This window comes from Centruroides sculpturatus, unplaced genomic scaffold, assembly GCF_000671375.1.
Source record: "Centruroides sculpturatus isolate CEXI.00-Female unplaced genomic scaffold, Cexi_2.0 scaffold152, whole genome shotgun sequence".
NCBI classification, from domain to species: Eukaryota; Metazoa; Arthropoda; class Arachnida; order Scorpiones; family Buthidae; genus Centruroides; species Centruroides sculpturatus.
The window spans coordinates 314,705-339,091 of record NW_019384348.1 but is presented as its reverse complement, the minus strand read 5'-3'; the positions used below and the strand labels follow the sequence as shown (position 1 = coordinate 339,091).

At 24.8% G+C, this 24,387-nt stretch overlaps 1 protein-coding gene across 1 annotated transcript; it reads left to right on the top strand.

Annotated features, from left to right (window-relative positions):
* Positions 1-786: 786 nt before the first annotated feature.
* On the top strand, positions 787-21,477 carry LOC111636768. Its single transcript, XM_023382100.1, has 5 exons — positions 787-1,194; positions 7,573-7,713; positions 20,881-20,959; positions 21,043-21,141; positions 21,234-21,477. Exons 1-5 carry the CDS (start codon positions 836-838, stop codon positions 21,249-21,251), a joined length of 696 nt encoding a protein of 231 aa, XP_023237868.1. The 5' UTR covers positions 787-835; the 3' UTR covers positions 21,252-21,477.
* The last annotated feature ends 2,910 nt before the right edge of the window (positions 21,478-24,387 follow it).

The following is a 24,387-nucleotide window of genomic DNA, read 5'->3' as shown; positions in this document are numbered from 1 at the left end:
TTTTTTTTTTTTTTTTTCAAGAATTTATATACAAATTTCATTGATTATTAATTTGAATTAAAACAATTGTCAAGAAAACAATCAAAGTCAATCTGTATTTTAATAATAATAATTAATTCTTTTTGTAATTTTATAGCTTAAATATTATTATAAAATTCATAATGTATTGCAAATAATAAAAATGGAAAAGAAACAATAACATTTTAAGTTTAATGGATAAATGATTTTAAATAATTCTTTCTAAGTAATGATTTTTTGCAAATTGATTTATAAAATTTCAGATTAATCATGAAAAAAATGGTTTATATATGTTTTAAAATATACAATGTTAATAATATCTCACTTTAATATTGATGAAAAGACTGCATAAAAATGTAGTGTTGTAAATAATTACTTTCTATGTAATTAAAGTAGAAAAAGAGAAAAATGCAAAAATGTAAGAGAAATTCAGAATGAAGCTATTAGAATTGATTTGTGTAAATCGAAGGAATAGGAATTTTTATTAAGAAAGATTATTTTTAGTTTTAATTTTATTACAAAATGTAATTTAACTATATTAGAAAGTAAAAAAAGCTAATACTATTATCTCATTTTAACATTTTTGATCTAGATTAAAATTTTAAATGTTGTAGAATGGAGCATTGAAAAACTACATTTAAAGTAAATAATTTAATTTAATAATGCAAATGACAATCATTATTTATGTACAGAAATTCGAGTTTTAGTGATTTGTACTTTTACTTCTAGTTTGCATTATTTTGAGTGGGCGCTTAGTTCCCATAGCAACGGACTTGTTTTGTAATAGCAGAAAAAGCAGACGACGAACGGATGAAGGATGTCATCTACGATAATTTACTTCATTAGGCCTTTATCTTCGAGTTCTCCTATGAATAAATGGAGAATAGTTCACGTATGCTTGTATTTAGTAGCACTCGGTGGTTGTTTTTCAGCAATATTACCTTTTTATCATTTTAAGGCAGCTTTCGAAGGTTGGTGTCCCTTATACGCAGATGTAGTTGTCGAGCAATTAAACGATTCGTATCAATTCGTTTTGGATATTTCCTACGAAAATAGGACCGTTTGGGGTTCAATGGCAATATGTGATTTTTGCCTTTTTACTCCTGTTGTCTGCTTCATCTACGCCTTTGTATGGGGATGGTTCTTCTTCCTCTGCTCTGGAAATGGAAGATTAGGGTTAGTCTAATTCTTTATATCATTTATTATAAACATTATTTAATACATATTTAATTAATAAAACAAGAAAAAAACATTTACAAATTCATTACAAAAGATAATATTTGTAACTAAATAGTTACAGGTAAGAGGGAAATTCCATTTTCATATAGTAAATTATTTATTATTTTTTTTTACATCAAATATAGAAGATTTCAATTTAAAATTCTGTTTAAAAATGATATATTTTGTTTACATTTAAATTAGATTTAGTAAATGTTTATTATGTTAATAATGATTTTAAGAAATTAGAACATTTATTTACATTATCTGCAACAATGTTTATGAATTGTATCTTTTAATAGAATATTTATTTAATAAATTACAAATTTTTTACACAACTTTACATTATATTTGCTATTTTAAATGAAATTACTATTTTAAGTATCATTATTTTGGTTTATTTTTAATTTTTTAAAAAATTGTACTTATTTCCACATAATAATTTCATATTTTACAAATAAACGACGATAAATATGATATTTTTTTTTACTGATTAATGTGCATTATTTATAAAAATTCGAATATTTATTGATTTATTTACAATACACTTCTATATATATCAATTTTTTAGTATATGGACAGTACATAAAACTAATTTATTGCATATTTTACTATATGTGCATGGGAATATAAATTTTATCATTTAAATTATATGTTTATAAATATTATCTTTTAATAATTGAACTAATATTAAATACACAGTTGAAGTAAAATACAGTAATAAATCTTTTGATTATACAGCTACTACTTACACAAATTTAGTATATAGGCCTATAGGTATATAATAAAAATTAAATATTTAATATTTCTTTAATCCTGATAAAAATTTATTTATTTGATAATAGCGACATGTTTTATTAATAAAAAAAAAATATAATAATATCACTCTATCCTACAAGAAGGTTATAAAATAAATGAAAAATTTAAAGATCTTGTTTTATACACAAATGTAATTTAAGTATATTTAAAAGAAAAATAATAAATAAGAGTTAATGTAAAAATATGTTATTTATTTTCAGAAATATTCATTGTAATAATTTTCTTAGTCTTGTATTTGATGATGATAATTTTTATTACAAAATTTCTAAAATATTTTTAAAAAAGCATTTTATAATGGCATTTCATATTTTAGAAAATTCGTTTTCAATTAAAATAAAAAAATGCTTGCCTCTTTTTTAAATTTTTGGATAATTTTAAGAACTAGAAACAATTTGAAAAAGTTTAATGATTTTTAAATTTAAAACTGGAGATAAATTTTATATTTTTTTTTAATTCATGCATAATTCAGAATATTTTTTTTTTTTTTTTTCAAGAATTTATATACAAATTTCATTGATTATTAATTTGAATTAAAACAATTGTCAAGAAAACAATCAAAGTCAATCTGTATTTTAATAATAATAATTAATTCTTTTTGTAATTTTATAGCTTAAATATTATTATAAAATTCATAATGTATTGCAAATAATAAAAATGGAAAAGAAACAATAACATTTTAAGTTTAATGGATAAATGATTTTAAATAATTCTTTCTAAGTAATGATTTTTTGCAAATTGATTTATAAAATTTCAGATTAATCATGAAAAAAATGGTTTATATATGTTTTAAAATATACAATGTTAATAATATCTCACTTTAATATTGATGAAAAGACTGCATAAAAATGTAGTGTTGTAAATAATTACTTTCTATGTAATTAAAGTAGAAAAAGAGAAAAATGCAAAAATGTAAGAGAAATTCAGAATGAAGCTATTAGAATTGATTTGTGTAAATCGAAGGAATAGGAATTTTTATTAAGAAAGATTATTTTTAGTTTTAATTTTATTACAAAATGTAATTTAACTATATTAGAAAGTAAAAAAAGCTAATACTATTATCTCATTTTAACATTTTTGATCTAGATTAAAATTTTAAATGTTGTAGAATGGAGCATTGAAAAACTACATTTAAAGTAAATAATTTAATTTAATAATGCAAATGACAATCATTATTTATGTACAGAAATTCGAGTTTTAGTGATTTGTACTTTTACTTCTAGTTTGCATTATTTTGGATTAATTTTTTTCTGATGAGTTTTAGAATTTCGAATATAAAAATTTGTTACATTTATTAATATAAAAAATATATACTCAAATTATTACAATTAATTTATAGTACAATTACTGAAATTTAAGATCATCATTTACCATGAAATTCTATTGATTAAAAATGTTTAAGAAGGAATAGTTTTGAAAATAGCAGATGTTAATTGCTATTCTTTTTAGAAAATATTTTCTATTTTTTTCTGTAGCGATTAAATATTCATTTTCAACCTGTTCGATATAAATTTCGATTGGGATTATACTCTTCTATAAAAATATAACGGATACTTACAAATTATCCTTTAACGTTGACTTTATCGAATTTTCGTAAAGGTCATAATGGAATGACAATTTCACTTCTTATTTCAGATGTAGTTTATTCCATTAAAAATGATAACTTTTATATGTAGAAAATCATGAAAGATCTCATTCAATTAAATTTAAAATTACATTTTATATCGCTATTTAAGTCAAAGTAATAAATGTAAAGCAAATTGAATTTAATATCAATCCTATACCAATATATAGCTATGCCTTTTGTTTTATATTGTTTATTAAACAATCTATTGCTAACTTTTCAAAGTAATATATTTCTTTTTATAATAAAGCATTGCTGGAATTGAAATTCATAAAATTTTATTTCTTTTTTTTAAAATTTACACAAATTTAATTGACTAACGTTTAGAATAAATAAAGAAATAGTCAGGTTGTGGTATAATTATATGATCGATATGCTAAAAATGTAGATATATTTAAGGGTTTCTTTATGACAACTTGATATTGTATGCTAGATGTTGCACGACAATCGATTGGGGATTGGGTAAAGAGGACACGGTATGACCTCCACCTTGAATATTTAGGTCATTCGATAAAAAAAGATTTTTTGTAGAAAAATAATTTAGTGTTATTTAATTCAAAATAATTTAATAGATATAAGATGTAGAGTATCTGTTTAAAATAATATAAATGAAATAGTTTGAAAAAATTAAGTATTTTTATAGCATTTACATCCGTTGAAAGTTTTAATAATCGTCATAATTTTAATATCAAGAGAAATTAGTGTTAAGCAGTTTAATTATCAAACTTTTAATCTTATTCAAATTTAAGCTTTGATTAGACTCATATAAAATTTTAATTTTAATAAGTTATTCATTATTCTATTTATTCTGATAAGCATTAAATCTATTTGAACAGTGTTAAATGATATGCTGAATATTTCAGATAAATACCAAGAGAAATTTGCTTAGTAAAGTTCAGTAATCCATAATTATTATTTTTGTGTAAGTTTTCGTTTACATAGAATATTTTTATTTCCCATTATTCATATTAACGTATTCTTACCACCTCACTGCAGCAAAAAGGAATATTTCCGTATCGTTAACGTTTAAACAAACTCATACGACGAAATCGATCAAATAAAAGAGCAACAACGGAAGCATCTCGTTCTCCTTAATTCATTCCATCTTCAAGTTCTAATATTCCTCTTTGTATAATTATTTTACAGTTAAAGAATACATTAAACATTTTTCATTTTATAACTGAATGAAAATAAATAAATAATTTTTATATGTGTAAAACACAAATTTAAAATAAAAAAATAAATGCTATTATATGTTTTATAAAATACAGTTTATATTATAAAAGTACAATGCATTACAATTTACTTAATTAATAGTTATAAAATTAGCATTTTACATACTAATTAAAATTGCAATTCTTCTTGTTATATAGATTTTATTTCCAATTTTAAATTTTATGGCAACTAAAATATTTTATCTTAATATGAATTGTGTAATTAAAGATTTTTACTTTATTTAGTTTGTTTTGCTATTTTTTTTTAAAATAGCAAAACTAGTATTGTTTTATCACTTCTTTGTGTTTTATAATAATTAGGAGCATCATTTATATGCAGATTAAAATTACTGTATTTTGTATCTTTAAAATTTTAAAAACTAAAACTATTTTTAACATACGTAATAAGATATTTGAAATATATGCAGATATTTAAAGAACATTTAATAAAAACTTTATTCTTAGTTCAGGAATAGTCTGTTTGAATATATAAATATTTATTACGTATTATTTTACAAGAAATTCACTTTCCAAGGAAAAGTTATAGCTATGAGTCAAAACCTAGTATTTTTTTTTCTTTTTAACCTAAAGATATTTTTATGTATTTATAGGAAGAGCAAGTTATAACATCCAGAGTTTAAGAATTTTCATAATATAAGCTGCGAATGTCTATATTAACTTTCAGTCGCTACGACTGAATGTAGCTTAGACGTTTTAATCAAGTTTGTATCTGTATTATATTTTTTGAATTGTAAACATTATACAGTACAAGCAGAGAAAAACGAGAGATGTCAGTGATTTTTATATATTTGTCATTAATCTCCTATTGCTATAAACTTTTATAACTTTGTATAACATATATTGCCGATTTAGGAGCAAATGGAAGTTGAAAATTTTTAATATTAGAAAGACGTGTCTTGAAATTTTGTGTTCTTTGCAACAGTATAGTACTTTGATCTTATTCCTTAACATAAATACAACAAGTAGATTTTTTATTTAATTATATTTCTATTCATTGTATTGAATACAATTTTGTCTTCCAGTTTTCTGAGTTTTCTGTCTCTCGTGGTCTTTAGCAAAGAATATTTATTTGCTGGTTTTTATTAAAATTCTTTGTAATTTTCATCCTATTTTGTTCGATATATTATAATAAAACACTTCTGTAAATATTGCTGTAATGCAATATTTTATTTATTTTCTAGAAGCATTTTTGTTTTATGAGAATTTTTCTACAATTATTACTTTATTATAAATTAAAATTGACCTTCGTAACCAAATTTTAAGAACTTTGTTGTATAAAGGCATTCATTGCATTAACTACAAGAAAGTCAAGCATTCATTTATTTCATATTATTTAGCTGTATTTAAATATACTTGAAGAGGTAGGAAAATAAAGATCCATTTGTTAAATATTTTGAACAAAGTATTCTTTGTTAAAATTAAAAGAGTAACATTACTCTTGTTAAACTGTTTACGCGCGAATGATTATCGGGCTTTCATGTTTTACACATTGTAAACATATGCACTTTTTAAGGTGATAATAGAGCAATAAAATTCAGACCACATCATGAATATTGTTTTTCTGATATTGTAACGATTAGAACCACTAAAATGTGTAAAGTATTCTATTTATTTGATTAGTTTGAGACATTGCAATATAATATAAAATAATCTTCATCGTTTTGTTTGATTAAATTTTTCCAACTTGATTATTGTTATCAAACATAAATTCACTTTTGTTTCATCATATATTATTACATTCGCTATCAGCTACAAACAATAATAATAAGAAACAATAACGAAGTTTCATATACATTATAAAGGGTTTTCATATTCATACATTTTTATATGAATTCAAGCAAAAGTTGTAAAAATAGGATCTAATTTTTGCATTACATTTTTCTGATGTAATAATGAAGTTCTTACTGCATTTCTTTTCTAGAATTGAATCTTTTTAAAATCAGATTTTGCTAAATAATTTTTATTGTTTGAACACATCTATATATTTACTACTAAGCAAGAAGTTTACAATCTAATATTATAAAATAAATTTTTAAAACAAGAACAATACCACCGAAATTTGACTGTTTTTTTTTCAAATTTTCCATAAGTTAGGAGTTCATTCATGAAATAATGAATACTCATGTTGTGAATGACGTCAAGAGTGAGTAAGAATGAAATAGGAAACTCAAAAAATTTTTATTTGTGTCTTAAAACTATGTGATTATTACAGAAGACTATTAATAAATTTTCAAAATTTTTATTGGGATTAATTAATCGTTTGTTATTTTTTGTTTCTTCATTAATTTTCCGTGTTTTGTTTTTAAAGTAAATTTTTGATTTTGTTCTTTTTAGGTTTTATTTTTTAAATCAAAATTTATTTCTTAAACCATGTGAGAATTGCACAGTTACTATGAAAATAAATGATTGTATAGTTGTACGAAACTTTTCTGGCAAAGAAATATTCTCCTAAAAGATTATTTGTTGTTACAATTTTTGATTTTGAGTTAGAAAATGTTCTCCTTTCGTTGGAGAAAGAATTAAATTTTCAGCAAAATGTTTGATGTTATTTCTTGTTATTATTGCATTTACAGTATTTCTTTTTCGAAAATATATTTTTCGAAAAGAATAATTTTAACTTTTGACTAAAATTCTTATAAAATTATCTTATATATCTGTTAGGATTTGGGAACCGTGGCGTCTTATAGTTCCTGCAGCAATCTTTACCTTAGTGACTGCAATTGTAATGTTTGTTGCTGCTACTTTAATGACGCAAGGAATGATGAAATTTTGTGAAGGTTTTCAAAGAAATAATTTGGGAGGGTGAGTATTATCTTAGAATTATTATTTTTTAAATAAAAAAACAAAACTAAAAATTACTTTTGAAAATAAGTAAACGCGAAATTGTGTGAATTATAATTATGTTTTATATACAGAATCTTTCAAAAATAACTTACAGTTTAAATACAGATAATTTTATCAATGTTCGTGAAAACACACAAAAAAGGAATTTATTTAATTCAATTCAACATAAATATTTAGCATGTTCTCATTTTATTCTTGATCCGTCAACAATCTTTCAAATCTATAAACTGCATATCTGAACATATTTATTAGAATAGTAGACTACTATATTTCGTTTTATAGATTATTTTAATTGACAAAATTAAAATAAACTGTTCAAATTATATTTTTAAAATGGTCAAAGCCGAAAATCCATAATATTACAAATATTGTAAATTTTCAGCTATACCAAGTTACAAGGAACTGCATATTAATAAAATTATTAAAAGGTATTTTACACGTGGAAGTATTTTAAAGTTTTTTTTATTGAATAAATTGTTAAAATTTCATTTTATTCATATTACTTAATTACTTATACTGATAAATAACAGAAATACGAACAAATTAAAATAACAGTTATTTTTGAAAGATCTTATAGATTAATTCTTATAATAGAAAAACAATTTATTTACATTTAATTTTAGTTATCTATAAATCAAAAGTTACAATTAAATTAATAATAATTTAGCGTACGTTACTAAAATTATAGTTTTTACTTTATTTAATTATTTTATAACACACATTATAATTATTTATTAAGTTTAAAACTATATTCTAGCGAAATAAGAAATGATTTGAAGATAAAAATGAACAACAACAATAATAATTAAAAAGTTTTAGACTTATTTCTCTATGTAATTACGTAGTTGAAATAATTTATTGTTGAAAGTACTTATTATGAAATGTATAAAAGGCTATATAATTTCGTTTTAAATTATTAGCTAAAAATAAATAGTTGAAAGTGCAATTAAAAATCTCATTTATGTGTATTTAAAGGTATAAGAATAATTTTTCAGTTTAGGAGTTATTTTAAATTTAATATTTTTAAAAATATGCATATTTTCTTCCCATTAAGAAATGAGAAATTATTCTAAATGTAAATTTCCCTAAACATTTTTAAAATTTTTCTTTAGAAATCAATTAATTAAAATTGAAAGACAGGATTTAATATTTTAAATTATTGTTTAAAATACTTTTATGAAATAACTACAATACAGTTAATAAATAGTAAACCTTTATCAATTAATAGTTCACATTCTAATAATATAATATCTTAGATTTTCAGAATTAAAGTTATATAATTAGTTGGTAAACTTGAAATTTTACTTAAATTTAAAATTAACGTTATCAAAATGTATAGAGATGACGAATTAAATTGAAATTAAAAATTTTTAGGATTATTAATTTTATAAATTTTAATTAAACAAATTAAAAATATGATTAAAAATTGCAGCCTGGCATTGTGATGATGTCACAATAAATAATTTCTCGTTATAATTAATAATATATTCGTGCTCATTTTTTTATTCCGTGACCAGGGGCGCCCGTTCATTAGGGCACTTGGGGCACGTGCCCCATTTGCCGTTGGATTTCCCTGAAATTAATTCCAAAGGAGCGCTAAGCTTTCATTTTACTTTTGAATTAGTTACTCATTTTTATCACAGAAAACTTTTTACCAATGACAGAATTAAAATAAAAATATTTGTTAGTAACCGAAAATTTGTTCTAGAGGGTCGTAATTGTTTATTCGGTCGAGTACCGAGGTACCATTGTATTTGATTAACGCGATTTTGATATAAGCGGATTAATTAATCGCGTTAATCAAGGGATACCTGTATATATAATATATATGTAGCCTATATTTACACTATATTTCATGCATTTGTATGTAATGTATTGATTTTTGTTTTGTATGTCAATGAATGTAATGTCTGATCTGTTGTGATAGACTTACAAGTGTCATTCGGAAGTGTTGTCTTTTAATTAATTAAGATATGATTTCTGTAGTTTTTTTGTATTTATGATCTCTGATCTTGCATAGTAATTACGAACCCGCCCGTCTCTCCAGCAGGCAACCCTGAGCCAGCAGTTCGTCACATTTTTATCATTAATTATCTTATTATTTTCGTCGTTATCCGTCAAAAATTTCTTATTTATTACACACGGAATGCGAAAAGAGATTTTTGCTTTAGCGAATTCCATTTTCAATTGCCATTTCAGGAAATGAGAATAGCAAACTAAACAAACAATTACTGTATTTGTTTATATTCTGTAAGATTTTACTATTACGCCTAGTTTAGACGGGTGGAATTTCTGCGGAACAGCAGCTGCATCAATTGCTATGGCATACTAATTTAAATATGATCATTCATACACCGTTCCGCAGAAATTCTGCTCCTGAATCGGATCTTAGCGAGCAATAATCTGTAATTTTTACACAAACATGATTTGATTTTCGAGAATTGCTCTATGCCACAAATAAAACGTAAAATGCAGTTATTCATAATGAAATTTTACACTAAAATCTCATTGAAATAAAATTATAGCATTTAGAAACTATTTTCTTCTCTGCGAAGAAAGCTTTACTAGGTTCGAATTCGATCTAAATTTTTGTGTTTTTTTCTCAAACTCGACCGTCGTCGTCCACAATGAATTTAATTGAGGCGTTTTATAGCTTTTATCTGCTGGTATCATGTGTTTAAAATCAATTACTGATACTAATTTTCCAAGATGAGTCATATTACAACATAGATTAAATTAAAGTACTAGTGTTCATTGTATTAATGTTAAAACGAGAAAATAGTTTTTAAAAATATCAACTGGGAACTGTTTATTGAGAAATGCAAGTGTTTTTATTTAAATTTTTATAATTTTTCGCTTTTATATTTTGTTATTCGGATATTTTATGAAAAGAGATTTTTAAAATTGCTCTATACAGATATAGGGCAAAATTTGACGTAAATCGTAAAAAGTTTAAAAGTTGTTCTTCTATATCCATATTGTATTCTTATGCCAGAAGACAATGATTTAAACATTCAAATTATTTACGGATAAACAGTTCAATTTAATTTTTTTTAATATATATATATTTTTTTTGTTTTGTTTTATCACCATCAGATCGTGAACATTCATAGAATATTTTACATTTAGCAATCATTCATGGCTCTCATTAACTAATCTTCAAATGATATCTTCAAATACTGTATTAGAACTGTTTAAAAGTATTCTATAAAAGTGAATAATTCATTTATTTTAAATACTAAAAAAATCTAGAAATTGTGAGCGTTTTTATATATATAGGAAAATAACTACAATATATTTTTCTGTGATAAGAGAAAATCATTGCATTTCTTATTTATAAAAATGTTCTATTAACAGATATATGTATTTATAGAATAATAAGTAGATATTAAGGCTTATCTTTCGAAATATACTATACTGTAATGTAGTTAATATCGATTGCTGTTATTCTATGACAATCATTCTGATTGTTCAAAGTTTTTCAAAATTGTACTAACAAGTAAGTAAAGTTAGAGATCACGCATTTGGAGAGAATGGAAAACTCGTTTATAGAGTAAAGAAACAAGAGATTCTGATTTTCAATAATTTATTTGAAAACCAAAAGCAAAATTTGTTCTGATACTGAGCAAGTGATTTTCTGAGACGTGATGTTAAAAGTGTTCTCACATGAGAATGTCTCTGAAATCTAATAATGTTCAAAAACAGTGTTTTCACAGAAAATCATTAAACTTACACACACATATGCACATACATACATACATACATACATACATACGTACGTACAGTACATACATACATACGAATTTTGGCACGCTGTTATATTCTATTAATATAATAAAAGCAATAAATTAATAGGTAACATTTTTGAATTATTAATTATTATTTACTCATATGTACAAGTACAAGAAACATGTTCTTAAAGTTCGAAACCTAATATAAAATTGTATATGTATGTGTGTTTACATAATATAGTCTATATATGTATATAATATATTATGTATCTTTCAGAAAGCATTTAAGTTATTTTAAATACTTTTTAACTTTCTAATTATTTTATATCAATCTAATATACGGTAATCAAACTCAAAACTTTTTTAAGTTATTGTGACATTTAATGAAGTTTTAACCTTTAAAGCGATTGATTTCTGAAACTATTGATTTCTGAATATATAGTAACTATATCAAGAGCTGATATGTATTCAGATATCGATCATTTATTTCCATTGTTGTCTACTGGTATAAAATTCTGCCTTAAGTTAAACACCACTGTTTCTGTGTAATTTGGTTAATAACTACCAGAAGCGTTACATTCCTATATTAACTTTAACCATTACATTAATTTATATTCGAATTTATCAGAATAAAAATTTTAACGAGAAAAATTCTAATAAAAATATTTTAAAAATAAAGTAGTTAGTCATTTATCTATACTGAACATTATTACAGGTGTTACGTTGTTATTTTGCATATATACCTTTTCAGAGTATAATTTTTCATTATAAACGATTGTCTTATTTCAATTCAAATTTGGATAGTGTTTGCAGAAATAAAAGAATTTCATCATACAAAAACTGCTCAAATTTGTTATATATTATATATTACAACAAAATGCAAGTAAAATAGATAACTAGGTTTATTATATTAGATAATTCTGAAAAAATATGAAATACTTTCGTCAGTAAAAATTTGAATTTCTTTGATAATTGATTGATATGAGAAATGAACTAGGAAAATTAACTAGAATTTACTATCTAAATTACGCAGCAGGATGTACAAAGTCATTTCAAAAAGATTTTCTCTTAGAAAAATTGATCAATTTTCTGATATTGTCTGTAATGGCGTGATGCAGCAAAATTTATTGTTACGTTTATCCCACATATTAAGTTTCTCGAATAATGAACTAACTAGCTGGAATATCTTATATTTTATTTCAAAATCTTTACTGTTATTAAAAGTGATTCTTTTTCTGTAAATATATATTAGTGATTATTATAAATATATTTATAATAATACGAATCTAACGAATTTGTACATTTCTCTACAAACTTCTCTACTTAAAAAGTATGGACTAAAACTGTACTGATTGTATAGTAAAAGAGGATATAAATTTTTGTCTCCGATGTGTCAAATTATAGTTTTTATTGAGTTATAGATTTTATTAATTGTTTTCATTTTAAAATATTTATTTTTGTTAAATTGTATATTTCTTATTACTTTCAGCTTCCAATTTGTTTCTAATTTTCTATTTTTTTACAGTTAAATATATCACGATGAATCAATTTCACATAAAATGTTTATGAATTTGACAATAAAATAGAAAAAAATATATATATAATTGACTGGTTTATCTAATTATATTAATACTAACTAGAGGATATTTGTTGTGATATTAATAGNAGTATATAGACTCACTGCTTATTTTTACAGCCCGGACAAGATATGTGAAACGTTTTGTAAATAATATAGTTTTTTAAATATTTTTTATTAATGTGTGATTAATTTATTTATCTTCTTGAGGTACTCAAAATTTTTTGTTTACAGAGTTAATAATTTATTTCGTAATAAATTAAGTGAAATACAAAAAAAAATGTGTTTTTTGTTAGATTGTTTTAATTAATCAACTAATTAAATAAATGTTCTTTCCGGATGATCTAGAAACTCTGAAGATTCAGATTAAAATATTTTTATATGCGAGATTAACTTAGACTTATTCTGTAGCTTTTTCTTTTTCTGTATAGTTTATTATTAAATAATTATCGCTTAGTGCAGTTATGAGCAACCCGTGGCTCACGAGGTCCTAATATACGGTCTCTAGGGTTTTGGAAACGTAATTTTATTTCCTGTTTTCTGCCTCGTGCCATTATGCAACCCTAATTAAGTTGGTATTGATTAGTGCATGATGAAGAACATTCAAACTAATTAAACTTGACCAGTAAGATGATGAGAATAAACCAGGGATAGTACGAAGTATAGACATTATCTTCTTCGCCAGAAGTATCCATATATATATATATATTTAATTTCTTGCTCTCCAGTAGTAGTAACCGGCCAAATTAAATTCCGGTTTATCCATTTTCTGAATGAAGTTTATTCATAGATTTCTTTATTAGCCATTTAACCATTATATGGCTTTTTATCGCAGAATTTAACTTTATAAACTGAATTACAAATGAATCAAAATTGGCTTTGCAGCATAAAAGAAAAAAACTGTTAATGATTTATGAACAAACACAGATTACTGTTGATAACTGGCCTCGTGAAGACTGAATGTTGCCATATGCCCACTAGCATTCTTTAATTTACTAAAATAATTTCGAACATTAAATATTTCGTTAAAAAAATGAACAATAATTTTTTTTAATTAATGTTTTGTTTAGATATAAACTGTCAAGAAACAAATAAACAAGCTATGAAAAATAGACTTGCTTATATGTTTTTGTAACAATTTTTATATAATAACAAAACTATATTTCATTTAAAAATTAAAAAAAAGATATACGATAAAATTTCATTTCTAGTTCTATGCAGTTATCATTGAACAAAGTTATACGAATATTTTTGGAATCATATATAAGACATTCTCTTTTAGAAAATACAGATCACAGTTTCTTTTCGGTGTTGCTTTAAAGTGAATATAAGATAATAATAATTCCTTCAAACTGTTTATAATGAAAATTCTTGACACCACTATTACAGCTTTTGACGTTGGAAGATGAAAAACGTCGCGTATGGAGTCCTTATAGCAGAGAAATAAATGGAAAGATAAATTTGAAAGTAATTCTTTAAATATTTTAAAATTATTATTCGGAGCAAATGGCAAAGGTCGATACAATTTGGTGGTAACATTTAATAAAAAGAACAATTTTGTAGAATATGGGTAAAACAAATCATGTGCAAATCCTCTAGTTTTCCAATTACGTATAATAGTTGTTTTATCACTAACAGACAGCTCGGTAAATAAATGATCCATAATTTAATAAAACCGGAATAATGAAATCAAATCTCATCAAAGTTTTCAAAAATCCAATAAAAGTCAAATATGCAGTGGTACTTTCTACTTCCAATGATTCTAATTTCGAACGTTCACGAGTTAGCCTTCTTACTTCTTATGCCACACATATCTGCTAGTTTACTAATAAAACCAATAATTTAGAACTAATAAAAGTATGAATTTTTAAAATATCTTTATAAATTTAATATACTCAAAACTAATTTCATTATTCCACATATTCTCATAACAATATGTGGTATATTAATAAATTTTCTTCACTGTCCGGAGAGTTGGTGTTGTGCAGTACATATTTGTAATATATTACTAAAATATTAGTGATAAGAATATCTTATTTAACACAAATTATTTGACTGTTTTAAATTTCTTTTTGGCATTTTCTAAATATTTTATTTTTATATATCAAACTTCCAATGAAACGAGTGATCTGGGAATATAATAGGCTTATCTATAATACACCATATTCTCATGAATTACTGTATTTTTGCCCTATAAGACTCACCGTTGTTTTGGATGCATTACATTTTTCACGTCGATTTTTTTATTGGGGAGGGAAAATATTCTTTACAGTATAAGACACATTCGGTTTATAGAATGCATTCTGTTTTTTAGGTATTGTAAAAACAATTGCGTCTTATAAGGCGAAAAATAGGTACAGAGGGTTTCATATATCTTGGCCGGACATGAATGGCATGGTGCTCGGTTGAGACTCTGGAAGTTTTATAAAGTTGAAGAGCCCTTTTTTTGTCCTTGTCACACATTTGACAAAACAATATCCCCCCTTCACTTAGTATATAGACTCACTGCTTATTTTTACAGCCCGGACAAGATATGTGAAACGTTTTGTAAATAATATAGTTTTTTAAATATTTTTTATTAATGTGTGATTAATTTATTTATCTTCTTGAGGTACTCAAAATTTTTTGTTTACAGAGTTAATAATTTATTTCGTAATAAATTAAGTGAAATACAAAAAAAAATGTGTTTTTTGTTAGATTATTTTAATTAATCAACTAATTAAATAAATGTTCTTTCCGGATGATCTAGAAACTCTGAAGATTCAGATTAAAATATTTTTATATGCGAGATTAACTTAGACTTATTCTGTAGCTTTTTCTTTTTCTGTATAGTTTATTATTAAATAATTATCGCTTAGTGCAGTTATGAGCAACCCGTGGCTCACGAGGTCCTAATATACGGTCTCTAGGGTTTTGGAAACGTAATTTTATTTCCTGTTTTCTGCCTCGTGCCATTATGCAACCCTAATTAAGTTGGTATTGATTAGTGCATGATGAAGAACATTCAAACTAATTAAACTTGACCAGTAAGATGATGAGAATAAACCAGGGATAGTACGAAGTATAGACATTATCTTCTTCGCCAGAAGTATCCATATATATATATATATTTAATTTCTTGCTCTCCAGTAGTAGTAACCGGCCAAATTAAATTCCGGTTTATCCATTTTCTGAATGAAGTTTATTCATAGATTTCTTTATTAGCCATTTAACCATTATATGGCTTTTTATCGCAGAATTTAACTTTATAAACTGAATTACAAATGAATCAAAATTGGCTTTGCAGCATAAAAGAAAAAAACTGTTAATGATTTATGAACAAACACAGATTACTGTTGATAACTGGCCTCGTGAAGACTGAATGTTGCCATATGCCCACTAGCATTCTTTAATTTACTAAAATAATTTCGAACATTAAATATTTCGTTAAAAAAATGAACAATAATTTTTTTTAATTAATGTTTTGTTTAGATATAAACTGTCAAGAAACAAATAAAACTAATATTTTGTTTTGAAATTGTCCGTGCGATCTTGTTATAGCGTTTAAAATCACTGGTCTAGGGTATTAAACCGTGTAATGAATTCTGAATTATTACTATATAACAGATACGATAACAATAGACTTTAAATAAATATTATAAAATTTCATACCCTACGAAAATTTTCTGATAATAATTCTGTATGAAGACGAAGATCCAAAATACAGAAAATCTGTAAATATTTATTGTTTACTAAGGAATATTTTTGAATTTAAAATGATTTTTTTCTTTTTTTTATATCATAAAAGTAATTTATTTTGAAATTATAGATTAAAGTTATGATTTTATGTACTCTATTAAAAGAACTTTTTGCTTAATAATTGGATTGAAAACGATTATATGGTAATTAAAATAAATGAAAATTTCACAATTAAAAAGAACTAGGACGTAGTTATCGATTATTGATTTTTATTCTGGAATACCTTTAAATATTTCCGGAAAAATGAATTAGTAAATTAATTTGAAATTTATTTAATAATAAAAATTTATTAACATTTATATAACTGCTTTTTATTATTTATTAATAACTGAAATAAATTATTTAAGTTAATTTTTCAAATTTCTTCTAATTATAAAAGTAACAAAACGTTTTTTAAATCATTTAAAAATTTGTCAAATTATTAAAAATAAATAATTTAAAATATTTTATTTCTCTGATATTCTCATAAATAATAATTTAAAATTTAAAAAATTTGGATTACGAATAATAATTAAAATAAAATCATTTTAAAATGATTAATTAATAAGAAATTTATGACACGTTAATTTAAACTGTATTGGTTATACTACAGACAGAAAATCGAGTATAAAAGATGAACAGAGACGAAATATTATATATTTCCATCATAATTATAGTTTATTTAATATTTATAAATATTTCTTCATAAAAATTAAATTCAATAAGTAAATTTCATTCATTTATATAAGAGTTAGATTCAATTGTAAACACAGTGAATATAAGGTGATTGAAGTAAAACCTGGCCACCCAAGTGTTTGACGATCGATATCAAAACGAGTTTAAACCACCCGCACACTTCTTAGTACATAGGAAATAAAATGTGAAAGCAGTTCGGCCATTTTTTCACGCAAAATACGATAAGCCTGGCCATTTTCGTCAGATTTAAACTTATAGCAGAAGAAACTAATTAAATTAGAAACTAGAATTTCTAATAAGTTAAGCTCATTTTTATATTCGACAAAACAAGAGAATTGTTTGTCCAAACCAACTTTTATTTACTCTGAAAGAAAATAAATTGGTGAAATATGAGCATTAATATCTTGGATTAACATATTCTATCATTATTTATTTATTTCTTTTTTGTTGTAGTTAAACAAAGCAAAATAGGCGAGTTACAAAAGAATTGCAGATCGATTGTTTCATAAGTTTTTTTTTTCTTTTTTTGAAATCAACTTATTACAAACAGTCCTTGCGCATAAATTTTCAAGAAATCTGCCTGTTTTTAAGGAGCAGCTTTCACGATTCCATATACTATCTGTTAAACCTATTTAGCTCAGGTTTGCTTGAATATGTAGCCTATGGCTAGGTCAGTCTGAATCCACCCAAACAAACACTGAATTTTCATAAATATTTTCAGAATTTAAGAGTTAAAATGATGTTTATTTTGGTTCCTGAAGTATTAAGTAACCCAAACTATATAATGACGGAGTCCTTACATCACATTTGGAGCTTTTGTAGCTTGTTTTTGGCTCCATGAAAATGGTTTCTCCCTTAGCAAAATCACTCTATTCGTGGGTGGTTTGCCCGTTAAACGATATCAGTAGTGCTAAAGGGACAAAATAGGTTGTGCGTACAGTAAAACGTATTCATTTTACTAACATATCATTATTCAAAAGCATGTTAACCTTTGGTGGCCAGGTTTTACCCAATCGCTTTAATTGATTGAAATACTTTTCCCCTACATACTGCATACTTAGAAGTTACAACTTTCCAAACTAAAACGTGGATTAGAAAAAAATAAACAAAATTAATAGAAAGACAGTAAAACTCCAGCAAAGAAATGATTTATATTTATTCGACAGAAGTATGCAATATTTTAAATAGGATTTAAATCAATATATAGAAATTATATAGTAAAATATAACAGTATCGATTATTAATGAAAGCATAAAAAATAAAAAAATAGTGTAAAAACTTAAAAATAGCGACACACTAAAATAGTAACCCAAGTAGATCTGTAAAACAGTAAATTTAAAATGCAAAGAGTATATAAAAGTATTAAAATAAATAGTCGATTTATTAGATCAAGATCAATAGTTACTTGTCAAAGTAATGCTCACTACAAAAGAAATTGAAATATATTTTAAGATTTAATAAATTTAATCTGTAAAAAGGTATATAAGAAATACAAAAATAATTGGAATTTAAACTTGAATAATACGTAATACTGTACAATTATAAATGTACAGTATCTGCAATGCATATATGTTATAAATACATAATAAACATTGCTATAATTTTTATTTATTTATATCATACTGCATTTTATTTTTAATTTAGAAATAATATTTATATGTTTAATATGTATTTATAACGAATATGTATTGCAGATATTGCACATTTATAATTGTACAATATTAAGTATTATTCAAGTTTGAATTCAAATTATTATTTTCGTATTTCTTAAATGCTTTTTTTTTTACAGATTAAATTTATTAAATCTAAAGTAATAGAAAAAATAGCTAAATAATTTAACTACGAAATATTAATTATCAATACTATACTATGACTAAAACGTGCACTAAACTTTTATTTAAAATTATACTGTATTTTATATCACCATTAATGTATTTAAAAAATGCAAATATAGTCTACTATTATAAATATTTCATAAATAATTCAGTAAATAATATAATTAAAGATCCGTACTCAAAATTCGAATATCTTGATGTTTATTCACGTTCTTCTCTTTGTCACATTTATTATTTTTTGATCTCCCACATTATTCAGTTTCACCAACTCCAACCGACTTTGAGCTATGCAATTGTAGTACCTGTAATTCATCCTTGGCTATTTTATATATTTCGAAGATTCTTACAATTGATTTCTTTTGCACTGAAAAAAATACAAGTAGTGAAAAACGAATACTAAAACAGTTTCTAAGTTGATTGTGCCCATTAGTGACCGAGCCGATTAAACTACTGAACATTAGAAGTTAATCCTGGATTCGCACCTGACCAACGGACTGCCATACGAAGTTTTCCGAGTTCTCTTCACGTATCTAATACCTAAATAGGAAACAGTTTCCCATAGAAACCTTCTAGGAAGCCCTCCTTGGTAGATTGCTCTTGTTGTTGCCTTGCATTATTCCATTAAATATAACTAATTTGATTATCTTCTGTATCCCTTTTCTGTGAATTGTTTAGATTCATTATTGATTAACTTTTTCCATTCGCGACGAAGTGTAGCGTTAAACAGCAAGTTCACATAAAAAGACTACAAATAGAAGATAGTTTTATGTGGTATAAATAACGCCTGAGTTTTTTTTAATTGTGAAATCATCGAAAACTTCTTATGTGCATCAAACACATCCATTGTCAATAGAGGTTTAATTGTTAAGAAGAATCGAAACTACGGGCGAATAACAATAGATTTGCTGTAACATTAAGCGCTATACTCATCAATCCTCCGACTTTCAAATTCGAAGGAATGATGCATTTTGGCACTTACCTGCATCTTTTAATGATTTTGCAAGTGCTGGAAGAAGGTGACCGGATACGGAATGGTAGAAAACAGCAGAGCGAATCATGTTTTATCATTTACGATTGAGATGTCATTGTAACATTGTTTTTATATCTTTGTTTTTATACCTTGTTCTTTAGGGCCCCTTTTTCCAGATGACAACATTTTAACTTTGAGGGGGGTTGTCATCTCTGAAATTGTGACTTCAAAGGTAAATTTAATATTCACGAATCCGTGGACTTTCGAGAAAAATTATTTAGTTACACTATAATTATTATAGTATTACGATTGCAATAATGATACCAAATATTTTCAGTACTGTCAATGTAATTATAGTGTTTTTTGTGGTATTCAAATTAGATACATTGCTAATGTATTGAATTGTCAAATATTTATTATTTATAACATAAATCTGTAAAAAGAAATATGATAATATATGTTATTATATAAAAAGTTTAATTACACAGTATAGAAAAAATATTTTAATATTCATTACATGCTTTTCGTAAGTTAAGTAGAAATAGTAAATTTATTCACTTCATATTTCGTTTGCTAAATAGATTATTTTCTTCTTTACAGTTGTTCAACCGTCCAATATTTGAACTGTTCAACGTTTACCAAATTGCATGGTTTTTATTATACGCAATTAAGATCTGAAGTAAGAAACAAATAACATGGTTTTTATATGATTACATATATAATTGTAAAGCTAGTATATAATATTAATATTTTATAAAACAGATATCCATTTGGATCGGTGCGTTTGGTTGGGGTATAGGTAGCTTGGCCTTATTCATCAGATGCTGCTATGGAGCAGATTTCAAGCATCCATTGCCAAAGGTTTTAACTGAATGCTTTTTGATCGTTTATATAGTAATCTGTTGGAATTTGTTATAAGTTTTTAATGACATTTTTAAATAATTTTTTTGCAGGACGAAGATTTTGTTTAGAAATCTGTGTAAAAACGAAGGAAGGACTACTAGGAAAAAACCAAATCTTTTCCATTCAGTCATGAAACTGAAAATGTTGTTAAAAAATAATCTGAGAACTATAGTTCTGGTTCCAAACTCAGATTTAAATGCAACATTTTAATTTAATTGCCAACAAATTTCCACATTTCAGCTCTTTTGAATGCTACTTTCAAATTTTATGTGAATGTGAATAATTTCATTTTTAAAAATATTCATATACATTTTTATAAAATTAATTTACAAAAATTTATATAGTTTTAATTTTTGAAACGATATAATGAATTATTAATTAATTCACAAAAATATAATAATTTTAGTAAATATTTAAAAAACAAAATGTTACGTTAATATTTATTCATATAGGCATAAGCCTATTTGAACAATATTGATTTGTTACAAAACATTTTAAAACGCTGCTGTATACTGTTAATATAATAAGTCCACACAAATATTTTTTATGTTATATTTTGCACAAACGATGGGTCAATATTGCCGGATTCCATCTAACTCTGTTGCAGGAGAAGGAGAACGATTTTTGCATATTGTAATGTGTTCCTAGATGATGCTCAATTTTGCATTACAAAATTGCACAGCAATATGAAACTATAATGGCGTTAACAATATATTTATTATTTTAGCCTCATTTCCTGGATATACAATATATTAGAAGTGCTTCGTCTGAGAACACAAATCAAGTAACTTTTTTATAGATCTTTAATAAATATTGAAGTATTTTTCATTACTTAGTCTTTAAATTCAATGATTATATACAGTTATATTGAATAAAATATTTAACATGTTAATGAGATGGATTTCAAGTTTTGAAACAATGTTTTAAATTGTGTCATAAAATGGAACTTAATTCAATTTTTTCATCATATTTGTGGACTGAAATCAACGGTTTCAATGTATCCACTATAAGATGGACTTACCCATAATAGGTGGAACGAATGAAGATAGTAACAAATTCTCAGTCAGAATTATGCATAAAAATACTAAGGGTCCATCCTGGATTCGAATTCGGATCCTTCAAAATGAAAGAATCTCATCATCATGAGCCATTCGGCTGACTTAAAATGCAATAATATTTTATATATATTAATTATCTGAATGAATTTATTCTTCACAAGGACTTTATTGAAGTATATTTAAAGATTTTTTTAAGTTATGCAAAATCAAAAATAACAAAATATAGATATCTAATTTATATTGAAATATTAATAATGAAAATAAAGTATACTCTTATTAATAAGTCTTATGCATTTCATCTATGTGAAGAATAAAATGATTATATATAAGTTATATATAAATGAATTAATGGAAATAATGCAATTCTTTATTCTGATTTTAGTAAACTATTAATAAAGTGTTATTTTTGTTACAAATGGATTAATATTGCATTTATAAATCAGATTTTGACAATGATTTAATTTAAAATTTATTTATCTTATCTCATATTAAAAGGACTCACAAAGTTAGCCTTCACATTATTTACATTATTGGGAAAATTTCAATATCAAGAATCTCTCTCTCTCTCTCTCTCTTTTTTCAGTTTCTCGTAAAGACAGGCTTCAGAACAGAATATTGCATTATCAAATATTAAGAAAAAACAAAAATATTTCATTCTACTAAACGTGTCCCTTATAAATTTCAAAACGTATTCTGTTAAGTTAACATGAAACAATGAAATCATCAGAAATATAAGAATTGATAATACTTATTGGTTCGTATTTCTAGCAATGAAAAAACGTCAAGAAATTGGCTAAACAAATGTATTAATATAGAAAGAGAATAGTTAAACAATTTAATATTTTCCGAAGGCGTTTTCTTTTTTTGGCTAAAACTCAATCAAATTACTCAAAAAAACTTTTTATTAATGTTTGTTTTTATATTTATTTGAAAACTTTAAATAAATTCAATAAATTATATAAAAGTAATTATTAATATCTTTTTCTGAATAGAATTCTGAACAAGGTTTTAATTTCAGGCTTTATTTATTTATTTATTTTCTTTTTTTTTATGAAAAGAAGGAAGAAATAAGAAATTTCTTTTTAACGAGTTCTGACATATTCTGTCTAACATGGCCACTTTTGGATTCTTAATTTTATTCTAGTTATCTTTATTTACTATTATTATTATTATTTTTATTTTTAGTATAAGAGTATTACTAGTAACATTAATCATAAATATATTATTATAGTTCTTATGACTGAACGAGATAATTGTTCTTTTTCATTAGGTGCTTGCTCTAGATATCAAGCATCAGGGGCATAAGTTCTTCCGCTACAGGGGAGGCAGCGGAAGAACTTGTCTCCCGCCCCATCGGGTTGAGGATCACCTAACTGGATTTTCTGTTCAATTAATTGGGTTGCAATTTGAAAAATAGTAGACCTATATATTCCCACTGTCGTCTGACTGCCTCTTTTCTTAATCTCGAGAACGAAGTTAATTAGATAAAAGTCGAGATATATACGGAAAGCTTAGGGGCAGGTAGCCCCAATTAACTATATATGAACTTCCAGTTTGCACCGGAAGTCACGTGATTTTAATTCAAAATTTTCCCCCAAANCGCGATTTCTGATAAGTTATTTTTCTGCGAAAACTTCGTTGAACTTTGGAGACATCATTAATATAAATAATTTTTATGGCCGTTGAATAAGAAATGTTTCTTTCACAAGAAATGTTTAAATTACAGTACTGTATTAGACTTACGGTACCTAATTCACATACTGTACAGACGATAGTAAACTCAACTTACTCGCCTAAACTCTCCGTAGCGTGGCGCTGGACGGTGGAAAGTAGTTCGGCTGCCCGATGACGTTTTACCGAATTATAGGAGTTTTTTTACCATGTTTGTATGGATACTGTCACAATTTTTTCGCCGTCATATAGGAATCCGAAATATAGGAACCCGTGTTATAGGGGGGTCTACTGTATTTGTATGGTTATTTGATCGTCCTTATCTATTGGATCAGAGGTCACCAACAATTCCAGGTGGTGAGGAAAGAAAGTGGGTTTTTTCCACTTCTGCATTAACTGCATGTTAGTTTAACTAATTAATCTAATTATTTAATTGCCCCCTCCAGAATTTCACATTTATCTTTATTGCCAAAAA

Excerpts from the sequence above, each read along its gene's own strand:
- LOC111636768 (XM_023382100.1), top strand. The coding sequence starts at position 836 with ATGTCATCTACGATAATTTACTTCATTAGGCCTTTATCTTCGAGTTCT. Across the intron at positions 1,195-7,572 it reads TCTGGAAATGGAAGATTAGG|GATTTGGGAACCGTGGCGTC; the intron begins GTTAGTCTAATT and ends TATATCTGTTAG. Across the intron at positions 7,714-20,880 it reads CAAAGAAATAATTTGGGAGG|TTGTTCAACCGTCCAATATT; the intron begins GTGAGTATTATC and ends TCTTCTTTACAG.